The sequence below is a fragment of the Schistocerca piceifrons genome, chromosome X (assembly GCF_021461385.2).
Source record: "Schistocerca piceifrons isolate TAMUIC-IGC-003096 chromosome X, iqSchPice1.1, whole genome shotgun sequence".
In the NCBI taxonomy this organism is placed as follows: Eukaryota; Metazoa; Arthropoda; class Insecta; order Orthoptera; family Acrididae; genus Schistocerca; species Schistocerca piceifrons.
In genome coordinates, this window is record NC_060149.1 from 752,196,451 (window position 1) to 752,221,098 (window position 24,648).

At 40.1% G+C, this 24,648-nt stretch overlaps 1 protein-coding gene across 1 annotated transcript in view; it reads right to left on the reverse strand.

The window, feature by feature from the left end:
* LOC124722040 overlaps window positions 1-24,648 on the reverse strand; it is a 1,041,203-nt gene that overhangs the window by 373,844 nt on the left and 642,711 nt on the right. Inside the window, exons 11-12 of the mRNA XM_047247232.1 lie at window positions 24,049-24,150; window positions 5,137-5,250 (exon numbers count right to left, since the gene is read on the reverse strand). Coding sequence (XP_047103188.1) covers window positions 5,137-5,250; window positions 24,049-24,150 — 216 coding nt within the window. The remainder of the gene's footprint in view (window positions 1-5,136; window positions 5,251-24,048; window positions 24,151-24,648) is intronic.

A 24,648-nucleotide genomic window follows, 5' to 3' on the forward strand; every position in this document is an offset into this window, starting at 1 on the left:
GTTCTAAATTCTACTGATTAACACAGCAGCTGACTCCTGCACCGATTTTCTTCGACAGATTTGTCGATACAGAAAAATGGAGCTCAAGACAGAGGCTGTAGGCGCGACTATACCAAGGGTCTCACTTGAGAAACGGAACACGCGTTGACAATATGTATGTAGCTATTCGCAGCCGACCCCGTCTCTGGGAATACAATTACTGCTCGTCAACCATCACTGGGAAAGCCACCTAATCATCGTGGAAGCTTCCGATCTATAACTCGCCTCTCGCTCGCATGTAAAGTGTTACATACCGCCTTCCAGATCTTTCTCATTCCCCAACGTACAAATTTCCTTTCAGGAAAAAGCACCACTTCGCTTATACTAAACTGAAAATGTGTTGTAATTCTTCAGGCTTTCCGATCGATCTGTTGACATCTTTGAGGTGTCCGGTATTCTAACGGATCTCAGCGTCGTTCTTGCAGGATATTTCGATACCGTAACTCGTTATCTTCATCACGTGCTAGGTGAGACTACTCTTCGAGGGTTTTTGTCTCCTCCCTGAGGGGGAGAAGCGGGCTGTTTAAGGACATGCTGGCTAACCTTCTCAGCCGTGGGAATTTACAAGGTTATATATTTTGTTTATCGGTTCAGTATTTGTCGCAAGGTTATGGGGACGGAGGTACTTAAATTCCTCAATTGGAAATTTAATTTGGAGAGTTAATGGGAAGAGTTCCGGTATTCACCTTATAGCCAAGGAAAACCTCTGAAATCCGACCAAAACAGCTGGGTTTTCAACCTTACTTGTCTTCTAATGTGATGGGAGGGAAGGTCAGAGGTAGTGTTAGTTGTGTGTACCGCTTGTTGTTGTTCTTCTGTTTGCTGGAGTACAGCCAGTTTTATTTGTAACTGTCACGCTGCGTCACCTCTGGTTCCGTGAGGTCCGGTATTTCACTGTTCATCACGTTGCCGTGTCCGTTGACAAAATCGATGCTTTGTACTTCTTGGCTAGATTTGATGCTGTCGTCTCTGTTGGTCTTCATTGTCTGTGAGGCGCGGATGACCACCATTTTCTTCTTCCTTGCCATCTCAGGGCGATCCATGCGATCGTCCTGCTGAAGTGTTTTGTGACCTCTGAAGGTGTAGTGATCGACCTTCCGTCGGCGAGGCCTTCGTCGTGCACGTGAGCCTGCGCCGCTCGCTACCAAACCTGTGGCTGTCGATGGTAAGGTTCCCGTAGCAGGAGGCAGACGGCCTCCATATCGCGGTGGAGCGCCATCCTGTAACGCGAATCCGCTTCCTCTAGGGCAGCGTCGATGTTGGCACGCTGGTAGTTCTCTGATGCTCGTTGTTGCGCCAGCTGCTACTTCACCTGCGACTTGCTCCTGCGCCGCACTGGCGCTGACTGCTTTCGCTCTGAAGCGCGTTGCCCCGCTGCCCCTCTTCCCCCTCCACAACTCACTGGTGGAGGGGGGCACCGGCTGCGCGGGATGGGAGGCTGCTGCTGGCATGCCTCTGCTCGCCTCCGAGCGTAAATCCGCGTTTCTGCAGCGTCTTCTTTCTCTTCGGCGAAGTTTCTTTCTCGTTTAAACGGCTACCGCCAATCTTTCCTGCTCCGAATTCTGTGTCATCTTATCGGTGCTGTTGCAACGTGAGAATACCTTGCAACCGTGCCAGTTTGCGACATGCGATGCGCCACAGCGAGCACATGTCGGTCTGTCATTCTTATTTAGTGTGCAAGCTTGACTGGCGTGTTTCCCACCACACTTGACACATTTTTCGTGGCAGCAGCAATACACGGAGGTGACGAAAGTAATGGGATACCTCACAATATCGTCTTGGATCTCCTTTAGCCTGGCTTCGTGCAGAAACTTGACGTGTCGTAGACTCAGTAAGTCGTTGGAAGTCCCATGCAGAAATACTGAGCCATGTTGCCACTACAGCCGTCCATAATTATCAAAGCGTTGCCGTTGCATGATTTTGTGCACGAACTGACCTCTCGATTATGTCTCATAAATGTTCGATGTTCTAGGTGGCCAAGTCATTCGCTCGAATTGTCCAGAATGTTCTTCAAACCAGTCGCGAACAATTGTGGCCCAGTGACATGGCCATATCGTCATACATAGAAATTCCATCCATGAATGCCTGCTAATGATCTCCAAGTAGCCGAACATATCCATTCCCAGTCAATGATTGTTTCAATTGGACCAGAAGACTCAGTCCATTCCCTGCAAACACAGACCATACCATAATGGAGTCACCACCAGCTTGCGCAGTGCCTTGTTGAAAACTCGATTCCATTACTTCGTGCGGTCTGCGCCACACCCTAACCGTACCACCACCTCTTACCAGCTTAAGCTGGGACTCATCTGACTAGGTCACGGTTTTCCAGTCGTCTAGGATCCAACAGATATTGTCACGAGCCCAGGAGAGGCGCTCTAGGCAATGTCGCGTCCATGCTGAGTGGTAATGCCTCAAATGTGGTATTCTCACTCACTACATTGTGGTGGGTCTCCGAATATTGAATTGCTTAACGATTTCCGAAATGGAATGTCCCATGCCCCTAGTTGCAACTACCATACCGCGTTCAAAGTCTCTCAATTGCTGGCGTGCGGCCATAATCACGTCGGAAACCTTTTCACATGAATCACCTGATTACAAATGACAGCTCCACTAATGCACTGCCCTATCAGACCTTGTATACGTGATACTACTGCCATTTATGTATGTTCATATCTCTATTCCATGACTTTTGTCGCCTCAGTATATTTTGCCACGTGGTCTTCTTCTTGGCACCTGAAGCACGCCGGCTGTTGTGGCCGAGCGGTTCTAGGCGCTTCAGTCTGGAACCGCGCGACCGCTACTGTCGCAGGTTCGAATCCTGCCTCGGACATGGATGTGTGTGATGTCCTTAGGTTAGTTAGGTTTAAGTAGTTCTAAGTTCTAGGGGACTGATGACCTCAGATGTTAAGTCCCATAGCGCTGAGAGCCATTTGAACCATTTTGAACCTGAAGCACTGGGGCTTGGAGTCGAGTTCCGCGGAGAGAGGCTTGGTGATCTCGAAGACTTCCTTCCTCTACCTCTGGCTCTCAGCTGTGTCCACGGCCAAGAAAAACAGCGGTGGTTACTTCTTTTTCGTCTTATTATGCAGCCTAATAGCCACATCCCCGAAACTTTGCGGACTTTGTCCATGCTGCACAGCCACGGCAGCCCTCTGAGGAGTGTCTCAGTTATAGTCGCTATCTTCTTCTGCTGCTGCTGTTACTTTGTGGTGCAGAGACGGTGTACCTGTCGAGGACATGCTTGAGTGCCTCGTTGGGTCGTTGTTTACACACGTAGCGCTGATCTCGCTCGTCGCAGTTTCCTCAAAGAAGTCCAACCAGTCTTCACCCCGGTATTCGATCTAGAAAAGTGGAGATGGTGTTCTTGGGTCGTGGTTGTTCTTCCCTGTGCCGTTGGAATCACTTGGCGCCTGTAGAGGTTCCACGTCTTCGAAGAGGTTGTGGCGGAAAGCGTCACACTCGTCGCCTGCGCCATCCTCTGCGATGGTTCCCAGTTCGTATTCCGAGTTTCGTCTTTCTGGCCGATCGTCAATCGACTCGTCAGCTGGTTTATCGGCTGACTGTGGGAATCGTCCCCGACGGGCACACCACCGACTTGCCGTGGCGTTTGCTCTCACTCATGGTGCGCGCAAACCGACACGACAATTTTCTTATTCGCTGTGAAAACAGGAAACACGAAAATTTTACCGGATGCGCGCGATATACAAGTCCGTCTACTCAGCCTTCTCTCAACAGTAGAGGAGCGCTCAGCAGCTGCTATACATGTCCGATGGAATGTTGCACCGTACTTCTGAACAACACATGCATTGCAGTATCGTATTTATCTATTGATACCGGGCAAGTGACTTTCAGGTGAAATGTCACCCCTGTACAGAAATATACATAATGGACGTAGGAGTGCAGGTTGTAGACATATGGTTGACGACATGAAAATTGTAAGTTTGGGTCTGGTCGTAGGGTGTGCTCGGATAGCCTAATCGTACGGTGACCATACGTGGTGAACGGGAAAACCGGGTTCGATTCCTGTCCGACACAAAGTTTCATTGTCGACATTACATTACAGAGCTGATGGTGGTCCACATTCGCAAATGCGAATACGTGATCTTCCTCAACTAACAAGTTCCAACGTCAATGCATAGACATTTAGTGAAACCATAGTAAATCTAATTCTGTATTTCTGGATGTGCTTCAAAACCTGATCGTGATTACCTGTCCAATATTGCAATCCTCTGTGCATACGAACTTAATTCGAAAGCAGAATCATAACTGGGAGTTTATGATAACTGAAAAATTTTTCCCACGTTACAAACGCTATGGCGAAGTTGGAAACATGTGTCAAAGAAGTATGTTTACAAAGTTAAAACAATAATGCTTCATTATTTTATGTACTAAAATATTACAAAATTGGAACAAGTTTGATTTCTGGTCCGTCACAGCCTTAATGTGTCATATACAATCATCTTACAAAATTATAACTCTTTCAAGGTGGTCTGTGTATTTATCTATGAAACACTATGGTTTTCGGCACTTTGTCAAAGAATGAGAGATATATGGTTTGGAGTTCTAATTAATTTTCTTCATTACTTCATTTCCTCCAATTTCTCATTTTGAAAAGTAAATTTAAAATTTAGGTTATTACATTACATATATTCATTTTTAGGTACCAAATTAATGAATGGATATGTGAAGAACACATGGAAACCAAACAATTATAGCAAAAAATGCATGAAGCTGCAAAACAGTCACATTCAGTCATACTATGGATCAGAGCATTTACTTTGAGATTTGCTGTACAAGTATAATGCTGCAACTCTAAATAATTTGTGTTTAGTTGACTAAACTGAGTTCAAAAATAAGTCCCTGTTCTCTTCTATTCTGTATCTAAATGCCATCCTCGACTTTTTTGTATTAAATCTGAGTGAGTAAGACTGTGTGCCTATGTATGTGCTTGCATGCGCACACATGGAGGTGCATGCATCTTTGTCTGTGCTTCAGGGTAAGTACCATTGCACTTAAACACCATCTGACTAACTAATACTAGTTTGCAGCATTTGACTACCAATGAAATGTGAAATATTCCACTTATCATATTACCTTGCAACGTGTAAAAACTACACGACTTTCCAGATCTTGAAGAGACAATAGGGGCCGACCTTCACCATCAGGCTCCATCAATCCTGTACCTGTGGCCATGTCCCGGTAAGCCAACTGCAAAACATTTAAAAGAATTTCTATCACTGCTGCTTCTAAAATGAGGTGGCGTAGTAATATAGCAACACAGAGGAAATGTCAAGTAATTAAAATGTGTGAAAGGATATGTAACTTCTGTAATAATAGTATTAACTAGTACCAGAAATCATGAAAAATTGAAGAGCATATTTACAAAATGATGTATCTCCGAGAAATGAAAATTTGCTGCAAACGAATTTTAATTTGCGTGTTTAACATTGAACCATGGAGCCTGTTGTTTGGTTCATGGCTCTGTTTCTATGCTCTAAATGTGGAAATAATGGAAAGAAAAGTCATGGATCTTATGGTGTGTTTTAGAAGATACATTTTGGGTTTTCGAGTTAAATCACCCCACTCTGAAGCAAAGCAACAGGATTTGTCTGTTTATTGTTATTAAAACGTGTACAATGTTTATCAGTTTAACTTAAAAAACAAACATGTCGAACACTGTTGAATTTGCTGGGTAGAAAAAAAGTTTTAGGCTGAAAGTGACGAAAAGAAATAGAAAACTTGATAGAAAGATTCAACGGTTATTCCCTTTGTAATTACGTTCTCTTGGACTGAAAAGACAACACCTTATCATATAAAGCTTGGCATAATGTCTGTCAGTCAACCCCTAATTTACTTTAAAACTGTTCACATTACTCACTTTGCCAAAAGTTGTAAGCATGCTGCAAAATGTAGCACCACACACTTTTACTCCTACAGCACATTTGCACAAAATCTGCCACTGAAAACTGCTGCCACTGACTATCTTTCATTTTTTCTGGCAGTTTTCAGTATTGTGATAGCGTAATTGGTAAAAAAATATTCTGTTGGCCCTTACATTTATGAATATAAGCCAATGAATAAAAGTTTGGCAACGTCGTAGCTGCAATTTTACAATTTGGTGACGTCCATCAATGTGTTTGGAAACCAGCGTGGGATAGATCACTTTCTAAATGACACTCATTCTCTAACACAGTTTTAAACAGAAAATGCTGTTTCCAAAATGAAATAGTAAGTAAAATGAAAGAAAAAATACACATAGCGAAGTTTTTGTTACAAAAATGTGACATTGGTCTGAGATGGAGATACATGAGTTCGAAAACAAGCTCCTCAATTTTTGTGCTCTACTCTGTATTCTAAAATCAATGTAGAATTGCAGTATGGCAATTCTGCGGTATCTTTTACAAATCATCACGTTTCATCCCATAATGTTCAAGCAGTTACTACTGAATTGCTGTCACTGCTGGAATAGAAGATTTTAAGTGTTATTATTGAGCAGTAATCTCTTTATTAAATAAATCATTATAAAATTGTTTATGAACTCAAAGACTGTTCAGCAAAAGATGGAAATTTGAGTATTGAAGCTCTTTGCTAATATTAAGAACAGTTTAGGAACATCAATTACATTAATAAGTATCTTCATTTATTTAGTCATGAGCTTCATATCAATCTAAAAATGTATATTATTAAGATAACATAATCCCAGTGTTATTATTAGTATCCCACACAAGAAATTAGAGGCAAAATAAATTTACCTATATATTGGAAATACAATTTCACTAAAATATATCAGCTTTTGCTTTTTTCCTAATAGTGTGCACGATTTAGCTAATTTTGTAACTCTTTCATCATATTCATACAAAATTCAGTCGATGACTACACTAAGTTCAGATGCTTTAATGTAAATAAATGGAAATCAAAAACGAAATCTGAAAAAAACCACGATAAGGTATACCATGCTTAGTTTCATTTAAACTCAGATTAACTATTTGTTAAAAACAACTGTTTTTGACCACTACACAGAATCACTTTAATTTGAAAGAAAGTGCTAGGTATGGCATCTTATCTGCAAATATAAATTTATATATAAGAGCGGATTCCTGACTGGAAATGATGGAGTATAAGAGGTCTTATGAACGTGTGTACGGAAATGTAGTGTTGCCACGGTAGATGGCGCTGTCGAATGACAGTTCCTCTGACCAAGTGCCGTGTGTTCCTCGTGAAATGTGGGCTGTGTGATTGACGCAGCATGCTGTAAGAAGCAGAATTGTCATATATTCACGTAGGCAACAAGCCGCGTAAAAGGGCATTACATGTTGTGTATTGTGTTTGGTGTCTGTGAGGGTACTTGTTTTGATATAGTCGCGCTGACTCTCGACCGTTTCCATCTGCTTGGCCGTACAGAAACACCATCTCGACTTGTTCCCGATATGAATACCGGGCAATTCTGCTGCTTAAAATACACTCTGTAAATCACACAGCCTGCAGCACAGAAGGAACATACGACACGTGGTCAGAGGACATTTCACTCATTAGCACCATCAATCGTGGCAACGATGCATTTCTGGACTCATGTCCATAGGACCTTTTTTCCTCCATTTGAACCTCTTTTCCTTCATTCCAATCAGGAATCAATTCATGCCGTTGGTCACTTTTATTAATGCTCACCCAATATACAGGCTGTCCTATTTGTATTGCTCATAAAAAATAACTTTTTTCTGGCGCATTAAGTGAAAAATTGTTTCAACCAATGTATTTTGACATCATTAGGTCGTTCTTGCCGAGGCTTTACGTTTTATGTATCCAAACAGGAGATACGAGGCAGAGGTTAAAATTTTTTAGTGGCACCATGTACATTTTATTCAAGAATCCACTCACCCTCTCCAAGAGCTATTCAAAAATGTATGACACTGTACCATTCTATCCACGAAACTAGTAGCTATGGAAATGATAAATAATACATAACTTCTCTAATTTAAACATCACTTCAGTGCATTTCATTAACTAAATTATTTAACTTCTTTCAGGAGCGTTCCAACATTTTACAAATTACCAATAAACACTGAATGCAACAGTACTGCCATTCTACAGTAACGGGATCTTGTTATTGTACAGTATCGTATAACAGTACTTATGACAATGCAGATGTAACACAGCCCTTTGTAGTAACTTTTACTGTGATGCTACCACTGCATGAAAAATAGAGCGTTTATACCACATGTTCAAAATGGTGACCATTGGCATTCATACACAAGGTCGCTCTGTCGATAAAGGACGTGCTTCATCGCATACTACGTCTTCTGTGATGGCTGTACAAGCATCAATAATGTGTTGCTGTATGTCCTCTGGTGTTGTTGGAACATTTTGGTAGACAGCATCCTTGACTGCTCAGACAGCAATCCCGCGTTGTAAGGACCGAAGACCGGGCAGGCTAATTAACTGGCCCACCACATCCAATCCACCTGTTAGGTTATTTACGGTCCAGAATTCGTCGTACTCGTAAGGCGCTATCTGCAGGCCATCCATCATGCTGATATCACATGACCATCCTATGATTCAGAGGTACTGCGTCCAAGAGAACAGGAAGAGTGTGTCTAAAAAAATCGGGCCTATGGTCTGCATTTTGGTTGCTATTTACAAAGAAAGGGCCTATAATGATATCTCCAATAACTCTGCACCAAAATTAACGTTCCAATGGACGTTGATGTTCTAGCTGTCGTGGACATCGTGGATTTTTGATGGATCAATAATGCATATTTCTCATACTGACAATTCCTTGTGCGAAAATGACGCCTTGTCGGTAAAAACAACATCTGAGAAGAAATTACGATTAGTCTGAAGTTGTTACTGAGCCCACTTACAAAATCGAACCCTATTGTTGAAGTCATACATGAAGTTCTTGGTGTAAATGAGCATGCTAAGGATGGAATTTATGCAGTTTCAGAATGGGATGTGCACTTTCGAGATACCAACTTCGTGTTGAATTCGTCGTGTGCTGAGTTGAGGATTTACGGCTACGGCAGCGAGCACAGCGACCTCAGCAGCCTCGTCTTTTCGTGTTATACGACGATTTCGAGGACTTGCATTTAAACTTCCCGTTTCACGTAGATGAGAAATGAGACGACCAAACATCCAGCGAGAAGGCGTTGGCTTATCAGGGAAGCGTCTGCTGTACAGTAGTAGCGCCTAAACAAAATTTCGCCGCCTACAGCTAATTAGAGTGCAGGTATGTGCAGTAGAGTACAAGATAGACATAATAACGTAATAATTATAATGTTCACTAACAGTAATGAACATAAAAACTTAAAGTTACTGAATTAGTTCCTGTCAAAGTACTTTCTCCGTAGCTCAACAGCTTTTCTGCATTATCATCATTCGTGTACATCATACACCTTCGCATAACAAAAATTGTATTCACAATGTGTACTATCGCCATACAGTTACTAAGTTACTCTGATACATGACTACACTGGTATGCAGTGTACCGTACGCTAAAGCAGAAACAAATGAGGTGGGCGGAGGGGGGGGGGGGGAGGAGGAGTACTAGGGTTTACATGAGTCGGAAATCATAAACAAACCCCACACTTCTACTACAGTTCTACACTGTGTACGTAATGTACAATCAGGGAAGTAGATCGTTCGGTTTCTTCACATCCTGTGCACTCTTTATCGTTTGTACATGTACGTTTTACTAACAAAAATGGTACAGTGTGATAAATTTTTGAATAACTCTTGGAGAGGGTAAGTGTATTCTTGAATAAAATGCACATAGTTCCATTTAAATATTTAACCTCTACTCATATATATTACACCTTTGGGGATACATACAATGCATACCCTCAGCAAAAGCTACTCAGTGATGTTAAAAACACTAGTTAAAACAATTTTTCATTTAACACATCAGAAAAAGTTATTTTGGGTGAGCGAGGTAAACGGGACATCCTGTACTGATGGTCTACTATTTCCTTTCCTTAGTACTACGCAATGACAGTCTGGAAAAAATTCCAGGGCACTCATTAAGATATAGGTTTTCTACCTCTAATACTTTTGTAGATACTACAGTAGACTCCTCAACTTCAAAGTCAATGAGGTTTCACTCTTTTGTTTGCTGGCTCTTCTAAAAACATAGCAACTTTGCCACGTTCCTAAGATCTCCCAGAAAAAATTGATGGCAGTTTCTTCCAATAAAGCATACGACCTTTTAATAAGGGTGCTATAAGAAATACGTTCATTAGCTAGTTGTCTTTAAGTGACAGTGGAACCAAATGTGTTGACTACAATGGAAAACATAAATCTTGGGTTTTCTTCCTGGTTGTGGGCATGTGGCCAAGTGGCCACTGTGTAATTTCAAGTTCTTATCAGTGTTATAAATATACTACATATTTCCAACTATACAACAATGTATTTGTGCATGCTTAAATTGGCTGAGAAATTTCCTATGAATTTTTTGAATACTAAAACTAATCTACTGTCTAAGGTCTATATTATGTAACCTTCGGTAATTGCTGGTGTAAGGCAATAAATGACACATTTTGCTACTAAGTGTGTCAAAATCTTGATCCATGCAATAGTAGAAGAAAGCTATGGCATTACTTGTTTGTGTCACCGCTGAGGTTGAGAAACATTTTTACCAGTACGTTGCAACATTATATTACTGTGAAGCCAACACTGAAGTAAAGTATAGAGGTCTATATCTAAAAGGAATAAATGTTTAACAAGATAATATTTACATGGGTGCTTTTTAAGATTTAATTATAGTTAATCAAATGACTAAATTAAAATTATTAAAATGGGGAAGTGCCTAATTTTTCGCATTTTCTTAAATAGTTTGACAGAATTAACTGTGTTCAGGAGAAAGTGTTTCAATTACAGTTATCATGTGATTATTACCAGTATGCACATGGGACATATTCATATGAAAATATAGTTGCAGAGGGATATATTTTTCTAGACCTCTTGTGTCACTCTAGTATTGTCTCATCTTGTGCATGCACTTTAATTCATAAGAAAACATTCTATGGAGTAAGTGTACACATCGTAATTCAAGATGAAATAAATGATGAATTTTGATGTTAAAGTAAACTGAAACATTAAGATCTCCATTAATAGTTCCTTCAGTTTCCATTAACTGCTCTTGATGGCTGTTAGCACAATTTTACAGGAAGTTTAGCGTCACCAGCTTCTTATGGATTTTGTGATTTTCCCAATCTATTCAAGGGCGATTAAACTCTCCCCCTTCTATAAAGGCATAGCTTGGTAGTTTTCTCTGATGACACTGGTTACTACGCCAAAAGAAGGATCCACCTAGAACTTTTATCCTATCAATAATTTATCCATTTTGCTGGTTGTTTAACTCCGTGACTGTGCATTATATTATTTTCAGAAATACAACAACCAGCCGCTTTTTTATATATTTTTATTTATGCCATTACTCGTCCATGACTCATCCTACATCGTCCTAGCCAGAACATGAGCAGTGAAGTGAGAGCATTTGCGTTCTTGATAGTCTATTTTGATAGTATAAGGGGCAGTCAAATGGAAACGAGACGTACGGAAAAAAGTGTTTATAATTGCAAAAGAAATCGCGTAACCGTTGAAAAATTTATCCCACTGTGAAACAAGACGATTAGTGACTATGGAAAAAATGTTTGCGGTTGCCTGTGGAACCATGATTGTACCCAGGCGTGCACCTCTTCGTCCGAAGCAAATCGACCACCACGAATGTCTTTCGTCACGGCTCCAAAAATATGGAAATCATACGGGAAGAGATCGGGACTGTATGGAGGATGATAAGGGCTTCCCAGCGAAACTACTGTAGCGTAGTCGAAATAACCTTGTCAGCATGTGGGCGAGCATATCCTACAACAGAATGATGCCGCCCGTCAGTTTTCCTAGGCGTCTGGACCTGAAGGTGCACTTCATTTTTTTCAAAGTGTCCACTTACTGCTGTGCATTAATTAAGGCGCCGTTTCGCAGAAAATCAATGAGCAGTAGGCCCTTGCAGTAAAAGACAAAGGACATCATGACTTTCCCGGAGCAGGCGTGCCTATTATTTCGACTTCTCTGCAGACGTTTCACCGGGAAACTTTTACACATCCACTTTTAAGTCCCGATCTCTCCCATGAGAGTTCCAGATTGCTGGAGCCCTGAAGAAAGACATTCGTGGCTGTCGATTTGCTTCAGACGAACAGATGTACGCCTGGATGTAGTCATGATTCCATAAGGAACCACAATCTTTTTCTCTGAAGACGGTGACCATCTTGTCTCACAGTGGGATAAATGTATTGACAGTTATGGCTATTACTTTTGAAGTAATAGACAATTTACCTACATTTTTCTGTCTCGTTTTCATTTGACTGCCCCTTATGCCCTGTATACATTGTATGTTGCTGTCAGGTCATTCACATTGTTCACACATTCAACAAACATGTACAATTTTTTTGTCTTCGACATGAAGAGATCAAAAACACATGGTAACGCTGGGAAAGTTCTGATCCTTCTTCTTCACAGATAACTTTTTCTAAATGATATGCTCCTCAAAAAGACTGATTTTACACAATATATTCTTAAAAGAAAACGAAGTAAAAACGTACATTGACTTAACAGTGAAGACCAAGAACTATTAAGAAGTTGCTAAAATAGTGGAAAACAGTTTTTGATTTTGTCCAATAACACTAGTTTTGTTATTTAAGGTAACAGATTCCTAGACAAGGAAGTACAAATCATATTCAAACGGAAGGAAGGATCATATAGCTCCAAAGGATTTCATTGCCTTTGGTGATTAATACAAAATTCAGTGATGTGGTCAAACAACTACAGAAGGTTAAGGCTTTTGACAAAGTCTGTGAAATGCTTGGGCAATGTAAGAATAAAGAGTAGTATGAAATCAGAGTGATCTGAATGTGAAGCTAATGTGGAAGAATGAAGACCTGAAAGATATGTGGGAAATCCTAGAAAACATTTACTATAACAAAAATTACAGAAATTAAAAAAAGTGTGTGAGTGAACATTATTTTATGTGATCGACATGCCATATCAATATTTGAGTACAAATTATTGACTTAAAACTGAGATTTTCAGTATAGGAACTGCTTCTTTACTGAAGGTCTACAGAGCAAACTTATATTCTCAAAAGTTTAAGAACTGCTTAATGACTACTGGTTTTCAATAACTAAAAGAATGATACAATAAATTTTCAAGAAACAGACATTCATGTGAAGTAAATAAATCAAACGATCCAATAAGAAGTAACATTGAAATAAAGGTCTGGAAGTGATAATGCTTCATGTAATGAGTGGCTTCCACTCTTTATCTTTTTCCATGAGCTATTTAACTAAGTTTTTCATTTCAGGTAACATTGTGAAACTAGTCAGTGAACTTGTTTGGAGGAATCTCATGATACAGAACAGTAAGCACAACTTGATATGAAGCATGAGAAATATCTATATATCTAGCTATCGTTTTAGGTATCTATTGATCTATCTGCCTAATTCTATCTATATATATATCTATCTATCAAAAAGCCATATTAGAGTCAAATATCAGTGACAAAATTGCATTCCAATGCAATGATTTATTAAACAATTATAAAATGAATTGACATACTGAATGTGGAGAAAATTTGTTTGCTTTCACCATAATACCCCATTATCTGTTCATGCCAAAAACAAATGGATGTTTGGTATTGTGTGAGTGAATTCTTTAAATTATTCGCAGCTACCATTCAGCTTCTGATGTCACTCTCTTCTTGTTTAGTCTCATTCTCACATTATCTGGAAAGCAAAAAGCTTGAAATTGTGTTTGCTAGTTCATTGGGTCACTATTTTCTTGATACTATCCATTACAGAGTATTCACAGTACTGTGATGTGTGTGTCTTACATTTGTGAAACAAAATATATAATTTAGCTGGAGACATGCTGTCCCACAAAGAGCCTCAAGTTTCTTGGTTACGAATATCATACTAGAAAGTTACTATACGTAAGAAACTCTTTATTTATCTGTTGCCTTTACTGATACTTATTTTCGATATTTTCTAATCATCTATTCAGGTTATTAAAAAATGAAGTTTCATCATATATGAGTCTGAGTCAGAGGTAAGTCGCACATTTGTATCAGTTTGTTTGTTTTCCTTACTTTTGTTATAGTTAAACTCAAATTACATTACTGTATCAGTTTTTCAAATAATCCTCTCTATATCTATTCTCTTTTAATAATAGTACTTTATTACTTTGGCCAGTAATTACAAACACGACAATGGTGACACTTGGCATTTCATTTATACATAATGTGTTAATGTATTACTTAGGAAAACTAGTATGTATTTACGTTTCCAAGAAGTTACTCGCAAAAAAAATTATAAAAAGAATAAGAACCTGTTTTTGCACAAGAACTATTTATAAAAGAAACAAGTTCATGAACTAATTGCTCAGTTGCAGACTCTGAAAGACATAAGCAATTAAATTGAGACATAATATTTTGTGTGGCAATATTTCTATGTAATGAGAGTATGATATAGATGAATTCATGAAATTAACAATAAGTTTATGACACACAAATGATAGATTATTCGTGAAAGATGCATATAGGAAAAGAGCCTTATGTTTGTGGAGCATTTAACTATTACTATTTTTAGTATTTGTCACTCACAGATCACATGGATTGCAGTTGTTGTTTATTGCAACATGCACCTGCATTCTTCTTTGTCTGAGATCTTAGCCTATACATTTTATACAACTGCTATTAAATCTGGTTTTAATAACAGAATAAATGAGAGAGAGTTTACAGGAGAAGAGCAACTGATGTGATTTTGGAAATGTGATAGTCATAAGTGATTAATGGTGCTGAGTATTTGCTATTAGCATACTAATTATTTTATCTTAAATTGAACAACGAATGCACTAAATAAGGATTGTATCCATATGAAAAATAAGGATTGTATCCATATGCTGTCCTAAGATGAATATTGCCATAGCATCTGTATTGTCTCAGATGATGCAGTCAATTATAATATATGGCTAGTAGTGCACTGGCTTCACTTACACTACCTGGCAATATTTGTAGTTTATATTAATGATGTTAAGGAAGTGTTAAGACTTCGTTATTTAAAAAAAATGTTGGTGCATAGATGGCAGTGCTTTAAATCCATTTCCAAATCAAGCTCCAATTGTGAATTCATTGTGTCTGTGTAGCAAAATTTCCTCACAAGGGGAGGCCGCCAATTGTGAAATTCAGATTCAATTCATACTGCGCATAATAAAAGCTCATGGCCAGAGGTGTAATGTGGCAAAGCACCAAGATGCACTTCTCAGCCGTTGTCGAGAAAATCGACAGTTAAAAGAAACCATTGCGGTGAAATACCCTCTACGATTAAAAGTTTTCTACAGCGTCGTGGAGCAGCGGTAAGCGCTCGGGTTCGTAATCAGAAGGTCGCCGGATCGAATCTCGCTCCAGGCAACATTTTTTTTTGTTATTAGCTTTTTGTAATTCTTATATATATATATAAACTATTAATGAATTGCTTATGCATGTTGGTGAAGGCGGATCGCTCTCCAATTGTACCGCCTCCATTTTTCCGTTTGTTTAACAGGGTGTACCAAAGCTCTCACGTCCGCACTGATTTTCGACGATGTTATAAGTTGCGCTAGGGACCGCATCTACCTTCTTTCGAAGTTAGCAAGCAACTACGCTGTTATGCGGCGGCTCGTTTCGGCCCATTCAACATCTGTCCTTCAAGTGTAACGAGCGAGTAGCGGAGTTTATATTTCATACCTGCCACAGTAAATTTGTGTTCGTGGGGTTTCTGTTCTAATTCGAACGTTTGACTTACGCTATACGTATTCGTTTCGGAATATCGTTTCTACGTCTTCCGTTAACTATACGTGGTTAACATTATGAAGACAATTAATAACATTTGTGAAATACAACTTTGTTTGCAGAAAATATAATGATGTTCGAAGTCGCCAGTTTTTCCACGACAAACGACTTTCAACAACTTATTATATGCATAATTGTTGCAACTGATTGCCGGTAATTATATATATATATATATATATATATATATATATATATATATATATATATATATATATATATATGTGTGTGTGTGTGTGTGTGTGTGTATACACACATTTGAATTACAAAAAACAAATACTAAAAAAAAAATGTTTGCATGACGCGAGATTCGATCCGGCGACCTTCGGATTAGGAACCCGAGCGCTTACCGCTGCGCCACGACGCTGTAGAAAGTTATTAATCGTAGAGAGTATTTCACCGCAACGGTTTCATTTAACTGTCGATTTTCTCGACAACGGCTGAGAAGTTCATCTTGGTGCTTTGCCACATTACACCTCTGGCCATGAGCTTTTATTATGCGCAGTATGAATGGAATCTGAATTTCACAATTGGCGGCCTCCCCTTGTTAGTCTGTTAAGTATTGGCTTTTGTTTATGACCTTCTTCTTAACATTTTAAATTTTTCTGATTAAATTGTGGAACAGCTGGATGGAGGTTCTGAGGCTTCGCGAGGCTCCAGTTAGGCTACTAAAAAGGCTTACGTACATATCCACGATTCTTAATACAAGCTGTGCATCACCAAAGGAGTTTAATCATATGGTACTGGAGCATTGCAGTTAGATACCATATTAGAGTAAGTTAACAGAGGTTTCCGAATGTTGCAACTGTGGCAGTCATTAAAAATCATCAGCAGTTTCCAATTCTCGTAAGACAACTAGTGACAGAAGAAGTGTAGGACTTTACTAGGGCTATGAATGTCAAATATAGGTATCAAAATGAGGAGCAATGAGCTTTGAATGCAGACGGCCTTTGTTTTGATCTTGAGGAATCACATCAACGTCGTCATGCTCACCCAACATATCTAGCCTCATATTAGCTCTGGGACTACTTTTCCCGATCAGATTCCTACTGTAGGTAGCTGAAAAGTGTACTGTGAAGTATGAATAACATTGTGATGAAGTTGGGGAATGGAAAATTTCTGCTGGTGCCTTTGTAGGGAGGAAACTTATCGACGACAGAAAACATTCCTTAAATTTTGTTGCTCTTCCAAATGTGCTAATAATATTGTCCTCTAATCGAGGTCATTGCAGGCATCAGATTGTAATGGACTGTGGAAGGTAGAAGCTCAAGGTTTATGAAGGGAGTTCATACAACAACTATTTTTCCAACTAAAATCAGTTGATGAGACAAAGTGGGATGAGTTCCATTCAATATGTCTAGATGCTCAATTAAACTATGGAGCCGTAGTCAACAGTACAGCCGGCCGAAGTGGCCGTGCGGTTAAAGGCGCTGCAGTGTGGAACCGCAAGACCGCTACGGTCGCAGGTTCGAATCCTGCCTCGGGCATGGATGTTTGTGATGTCCTTAGGTTAGTTAGGTTTAACTAGTTCTAAGTTCTAGGGGACTAATGACCTTAGCAGTTGAGTCCCATAGTGCTCAAAGCCATTTGAACCATTTTTTTCAACAGTACAAAATTACTTAGACTTACAAAAGACTGTTAAACGCCAGTGAGTGGTGAGAGTGACTCCTGGGCTCCAACTTCCATGAAAAATAGCAACTAATTTTCAATGATAAGCGCAAAGGAGTAGCTAAATAATCAGGAACAATTAAGAATCATCCCACATTACTATTACAGACGACAGCAGAGGAAGTTACTTTCCTACTGCCAACAGATCTTTACCTGGGTGAAGAACACTGGTGCATATTGAGTGTTCTGTGATAATTATTAGTCTTTTCGAATCTGTAATGGAAATAATGTCGACTAAATGACCCAGAGTGGAACACTCTATCAACACTTTTGATAATCTAAGCGTTAGTCATTACTCACATAGCGGATCTGTACCTGAGATGCTGGTGATTATGGAGGAAGTGGGCAAAAATATTGCAAGATAACATTGTTAATCTTCAAAGTGCTGAAGGTCTTCTCCTGTGGTCGTTATGGAGATGACAGGTGGCACATGGGGGTTTTGCACCAATATGCGTTATTAACAACTAAGAAAAATGATTAAAAATGATACAACCTATTCCCACAAATCGATTACACCTTGCACTGTTTGAAAGGCGCAAAGTTAGTCCCACTGTGAATACATGGACTGTCTGCTAGAAGCTCAAGGGCGATAAAGCTGGTAGGGAAAAGACGAAAGGTTGCGTTGTTAAATTTAAAGTCGTGCATTTTAGTTTATAGAACATTCATTCACTTTCGAGACCATGATGGGGTAGCCAGCTTTGGCACCTCAGACAGACAATGTGTCTTTTCCTGCTGGGTGGCACTGCTGTTTCACAAAGATAACGTGTGTCTCGACTATAGACATTAACATAATTCTGAGGAAATACCTCTTCATTCACTAAAGATAAAATCTGGACACAAAGTTAATGGACACTGCGCCTGTTCCCCTTAACAGAAAGTTTAAGCCGTAACATATTTTCCAGGTGGTCAGCACATTTGTGATGTGAGCAGTATTAGTAGATTTTGCTCCTACTGATGGAGTTTTGTAAAGCTTGGCCATTGGAAGAACTTCTACAGAGAGATGCCAAATTTTCTGAGGAGGAGAAACAGCGAACATGTTGATCTGTCTTTAAGATCAAGTGAGCTGATACAGTGGTAAGGCACGGAATTCATAATTTGGAGGACAATTGTTCAAATCCTCTTCCAGCCCTTCAGTTGTAGAGTTCTTTCGCATCCGAAAACTGCTGCAAGCATATGAGGGACTGGTTCCTTTGGAAGGGCATGGCCGAAGTTGCTTTCCATCCTTCCGTATCTGAGTATGTTCTCCATTCCTAATGATCTAATGACACCTATTTTTCTTCTTTCTCTGTCTTCATGGACATGATACCTTCTATTAATAGAGCACTATGCACCGATTCTGATGGTTGTGAGGTAGGTGCAGTGCCACTGCAAACAAATTAGTTGCTGGTGAAGCGATTTCTCGTGCTTCCAGAATTCTTTAAAAACTGGAGAAGACATATTCTGTCATTAAGATGAAGTGCCTTAAAGTTATCCGAGTGATCCGTAAGTTATGACCATATTTATTTGGTAGAATAATCACTATTGCAATGGACTACTATTCTTTATGCTGGCTGATAGAAGAGTCTGTGAGGGTGACTAACAAGATGAGCACTGAGCCATGAGTAGTATGATGTCACAGCAGCACTTACACATACACATACACACACACACGCACACAGACACACACACACAGACACACACACACACACACACACACACACACACACACACACACACACACACACGTACACATACCAGAATGATGATTCAGATATTACTGCAATAACTGTCATTGCTGCAGAACAGCGGGATAATCCAACATTGATGAAGACCATCAAGTGTGGAGAGATGAAAGAAACCATTAAGTGAGAAGTCTCTTTGATAGAAAGAACACTGCATGTTATGAATTACGATCCAATAGAACAGAAAGAGCCACTCGTCATCCCAGAAGGTTTATGTCCTGCCATTGTGAAGTTTTATGAAGACACTCCTCTTTTCGCTCAGTCACCTCTAAACATGTGCTACCAATTAGTTCTACAATGGTGTCATCCCACTGGACAAGAAAGTTCGGAGAAATTTTCATAGACGGCAACTGGGAACAGATAGGGCTGATAGGCAGTGACTATCGCAATATTTTTGTCTGTATAAGTAATCATTTTTTTAAGAAGGCGTCAGGCTTCGTGCAGCCGCTCGTGCAACAGCATTGGAACGCTCATACAGAAGGTGGGCCGTTACAGGAGATTTAGAAGACGTTTGGGTTGGGGTTGTTTGGGGGAAGAGGCCAAACAGCGAGGTCATCGGTCTCATCGGATTAGGCAAGGAAGTCGGCCGTGCCCTTTCAAAGGAACCATACTGGCATTTGCCTGGTGTGATTTAGGGAAATCACGGAAAACTTAAATCAGGATGGTCGGACGCGGGATTGAACCATTGTCCTCCTGAATGCGAGTCCAACGTGCTAACCACTGCGCCACCTCGCTCGGTTTTAGAAGACGTTCCCGTATGACTGTTTACAACGCTATAGACGATTTGGAAATTGCTACAGCCAGTGGTGTTCGAGCTCACGTTATATTGCAGGGCCCCTCTGTATTTTGTGGGTGTGTACTGAATTTCACCTTTACCGAAATTGATGCTGCACAGTGTGGTAATGGCTGGTTAACTATTGCATACCGTACAATGGCGAAAAAGTTTAAAAAGTTCCTGGACCTGGCTCCAGGAACACTCTTCTGAGTTTAAACACTTCCGCTGGACACCAAACTCCCCAGACATGAACATTATTGAGCATATCTGGGATGCCTTGCAACGTGCTGTTCAGAAGATATCTCGACCCCTCGTACTCTTACGGATTTATGGACAGCCCTGCAGGATTCGTGGTGTGTTCCCTCCAGCACTACTTCAGACATTAGTCGAGTCCATGCCACGTCGTGTTGCGGCACTTTTGCGTTCTCGGATGGGCGCTACACGATTTTAAGCAGGTGTACCAGTTTCTTTGGCTCTTCAGTGTATTTCACGTTATTGTAGGAATATTGGCCAGTTTTGTTGTATGTTGCTTTCTTTTGGTAGTCGTCATAAATAAACCTTAGACTGTAACTGATATTTAGTGACAGCAGTTGTGACAGATGATCAGCAGTTTTGTTATTTCTGTTGCTGTCTGTTTGTTTACTGATTATATTCTTTTGTTGATATTCTAGTCGTAATTAGTTGTGTGCAATGTTCTGACATTGCATTAATGCTGGTCAGAAATAAACTTAATTTCCAGTTGAAATTTCGTGACAGTCGTGGTCAGCGATATTGTATGGTTATACAAACACAAGTCGAGCAAACTTGGCGACTGGCCTTCGCTGCGCGACTAAGATTTCAGTCAGGTATATTTTGGTGGAGCAAACTCGCTAAGGTGAAGTAGACAAGCTGCTCACAAACTATGTAGTTAATTCAGGCAGATGGAGTAAGACGACTACTGAGTGTTATTTACTGGCGCTGTGTTAAGAATATCCTGTAGCCATGTGTTCTATCCACAATACAGCCGCAATAACAGGGATTAAAGCAAATATCATGAGTATAGTATGTCGAACAAAGTTCGTGCCCGGGACTCTGCTGACCGCATTTATACAGCCTCATACATTCACCACATAATTCAAGAGCCGAGGCGGGCCCGCTCACACTTAATCGCAACTATACACGATGACATTGATATCAAATACAGAAGCAGGCTGATATAGAATATATCTACATCTACTTCTACATCTACACATATGTTCTGCAAGCCACTGTACGGTGCGTGGCGGAGGATTCCCGTTCCATTCATAAAGAGAGCGAGGGAAAACGATTGTTCGTACGAGCACTGACCTCTCTAATCTAATTTTCATGGCCTTTATGGGAAATGTACGTTGGAAGCAGTAGAATCGTTCTGCAGTCAGCCTCAAATGCCAGTTCTCTAAATTTTCTCAGTAATGCTCCTCGAAAAGAACTTCGCCTTCCCTCCAGTGATTCCCATTTGAGATTCTGAAGCATCTCCGTAATATTTGCATGTTGATCGAACCTACCAGTAACAAATCTAACAGCTCGCCTCTGAACTGCTTCGATGTCTTTCTTCAATCCGACCTGGTACGGATCCCAAACACTCGAGCAGTAATCAAGAAAAGGTCGCAACAGCGTGCTACATACAGTCTCCTTTACAGGCGAACCAATTTTTCCTAAAATTCTTCCAATAAACCGATGTCGACTATTTGCCTTCTCTCCAACAGTTCTCACATGCTCGTTCCATTTCATATCGCCTTGTAACGTTCGGCCCGGATATTTAATCGACGTGACTGAGTCAGGCAGCACACTACTAATACTGTATTCTAACATTACAGGTTTGTATTCCCTACTGATCTGCATTAGCTTACATTTTTCTACTTTTAAGGCGACCTGCCATCACACCAACTAGAAATTTTGTCTAAGTGACCTTGTATCCTCCTACAGTTACTCAACAATGACATCTTCCCTAAACCACTGCATCATCAGTAAACAGCCGCAGACTGCTGCTTATCCTGTCCGTCAGATCCTTTATTTATGCAGAGAATAAAGCGGTTCTATCGTGCTTCCTTGGGGCACTCATGACGATACCCTTGTCTCTGATAAACATTCGCCGCCGAGGACAACGTAGTGGGTTCTGTTACTTAAGAAATCTTCGAGCCACTCCGGTGTCTGGCAACCGATTCCGTATGCTTGTACCTTTGTTAACTGTCAGCTGTATGTTATCGTGTCAAATGCTTTACGGAAATATAGGAATATGGAATCCACCTGTTGCTCTTCGTCCAGAGCACTACATCATTTTGTATTCTAAATAAATCACAGATCTCACACACCTCAAACCTAGGAGCATTGCACCAATTCAAAAAAATTACTGACTTACAAAATAGAACAATAATCTTCAGATTTACAACAGAGAAACGGCGCCAAACTTTAAAAACAACACCACAGCGCAAATCACCGTCCGTGGACGGACTACCCGTATGGTTTTATGGGTGGTATTGGCATTTCTTCGGAGACTTCTGCACAGAAATGATTAACGAACTGCTTCAAAGTACAACCATACCAGAGGATTTCACCATGGGATTTACGGTACTCATTCAAAAGATGATGAAAGCCATGACTGTAAAGGCTCTGCGGCCGATTACGTTGTAAAACTCCAACTTGAAATCGCTGACGCGAGCTCTTACCAGCAGACTGAAACCTCATTTATCAACACACTGCCACTGGAGAGCAATCAGTGATGAAAATTCTAGCTCATTATAGCCGAAATCTCATATACATGACTTGCCAGGCGAACAAATCAACAGCCACCTGACTTTTAACCATAGAAAGAAAATATTGCCGAATAGATTATGGATTCTTACTGCGTACAATTCCTGCTCTCGGTCTTCACTCCACCTTTACTGATCTCATCGCCTCGTGTTCCAACGGCTCATCCTCGACATTAAAATGAATGAAACGTTCATGAAACCCATCTCTTTACAAAGAGGATTTCTACAGGGTTGCCCTTTGTTCACTGGTTTGTTCGCGGTCGCCTTGGAACCCTTGCAGTGGCATGTCTACCACACTCTAACAGGTATCAGCCTGTAGGGCCTCAAAACACTCATCTTAACCGACTCAGATGATGTCTTCCTGATACTCCAAGATGAAAGAGACACAAAGCTCACCCACCAGATTATAGACAACTACCAACATGACAGAGTTGCACCCTGGAACATACACAAATCTGAAAACATATCCATTGGTCCGCATCTGCACAAACTACAACAGCGTTGGTTGCCATGAGTCAATAGATTCAATGTTACAGTAAAGTAATCGCTGCTAGTAAAACCTATGAAACAGCAGATAATTGTTCCTAACTGGGGAAAGGAATATCACGTTTAGTGTATGATCCACTGTGATGCAGCAGCTAGAGTTGATAACTGGCAATGATCAGTTTCCCTACTGACTTCATCATACCACCAGAGCTTGAAATTTAATATCTGCAAACCTTGCAAAACTCTAGGAATTTGCATTATTCTAGATACTGACGTCCATTAGAAAAATGAGTATTCTTAAAAACAAGCAGCAATTCATCTCTGTCTATTTTTGCAGTGTTGTTGTAGTAAAACGTCTTTCAGTACTAACGATTTGCTTTCTTTGAATTTTGCACGTGATTCTAATGACTACGTGTCAATGCCATATGGCACAGCAATTATCCTAAGCATGAAGAAGAACACATTTAAATACATTTTAACTCAATGAGTAGCTTTATTTTAACAGGTTACTGTAGACAAGGCTTAACTAGCGTAATGGAAACAATCTACATATTTTCTGCAGAAAAAGAAGCTATATACTTCACATGTTAATCATAACTATTAATTTAATCTTACAAAATGGAAACACTTTAAGGATTAATCCCAGTTCTTTTAATTATGTTGAGCATATCCGAAGATATTATTCAATGAAAATACTATTTCAAGCTGTAAGAAACTTACCTGAAACTCGTGAACCACTTTAGAAAGAATAGGGTAGTCATCTTCGGTAACTTTGGTCTGGTGCAGAATGGTTTGAAGCAGTTTTAGAATATCACGATAATGCTGAAATATAAAAGGTTCAGCCATACAATCAAATATACAACTACAATGTAGAATGAAAATAATTGGCAAATACTTGTTTATGCAGAATCTGCAAGGCAGAATGGTGATAAATATTCCTGATTCTTTTAACATCATATAGTACCATTATAGTGAATTCAAGGTCGCCTTGGAACCCTTGCAGTGGCATGTCTACCACACTCTAACAGATATCAGCCTGTAGGGCCTCAAAACACTCATCTTAACCGACGCAGATGATATCTTCCTGATACTCCAAGATGATAGAGACACAAAGTGCTTGTGGTGGTGTATGTGTGTGTGTGTGTGTGTGTGTGTGTGTGTGTGTGTGTGAGGGAGAGGGAGAGGGAAAGGGAGAAAGAAAGAAAGGGACGGACTGACTGAGTGATAACTGATTGATAGATAGACTACAACTCTTATGGTAACAACAGAACTCGATATGTTTGCTTGGTTTAGTCATTTTGATGAGCTTTGCATTAATTA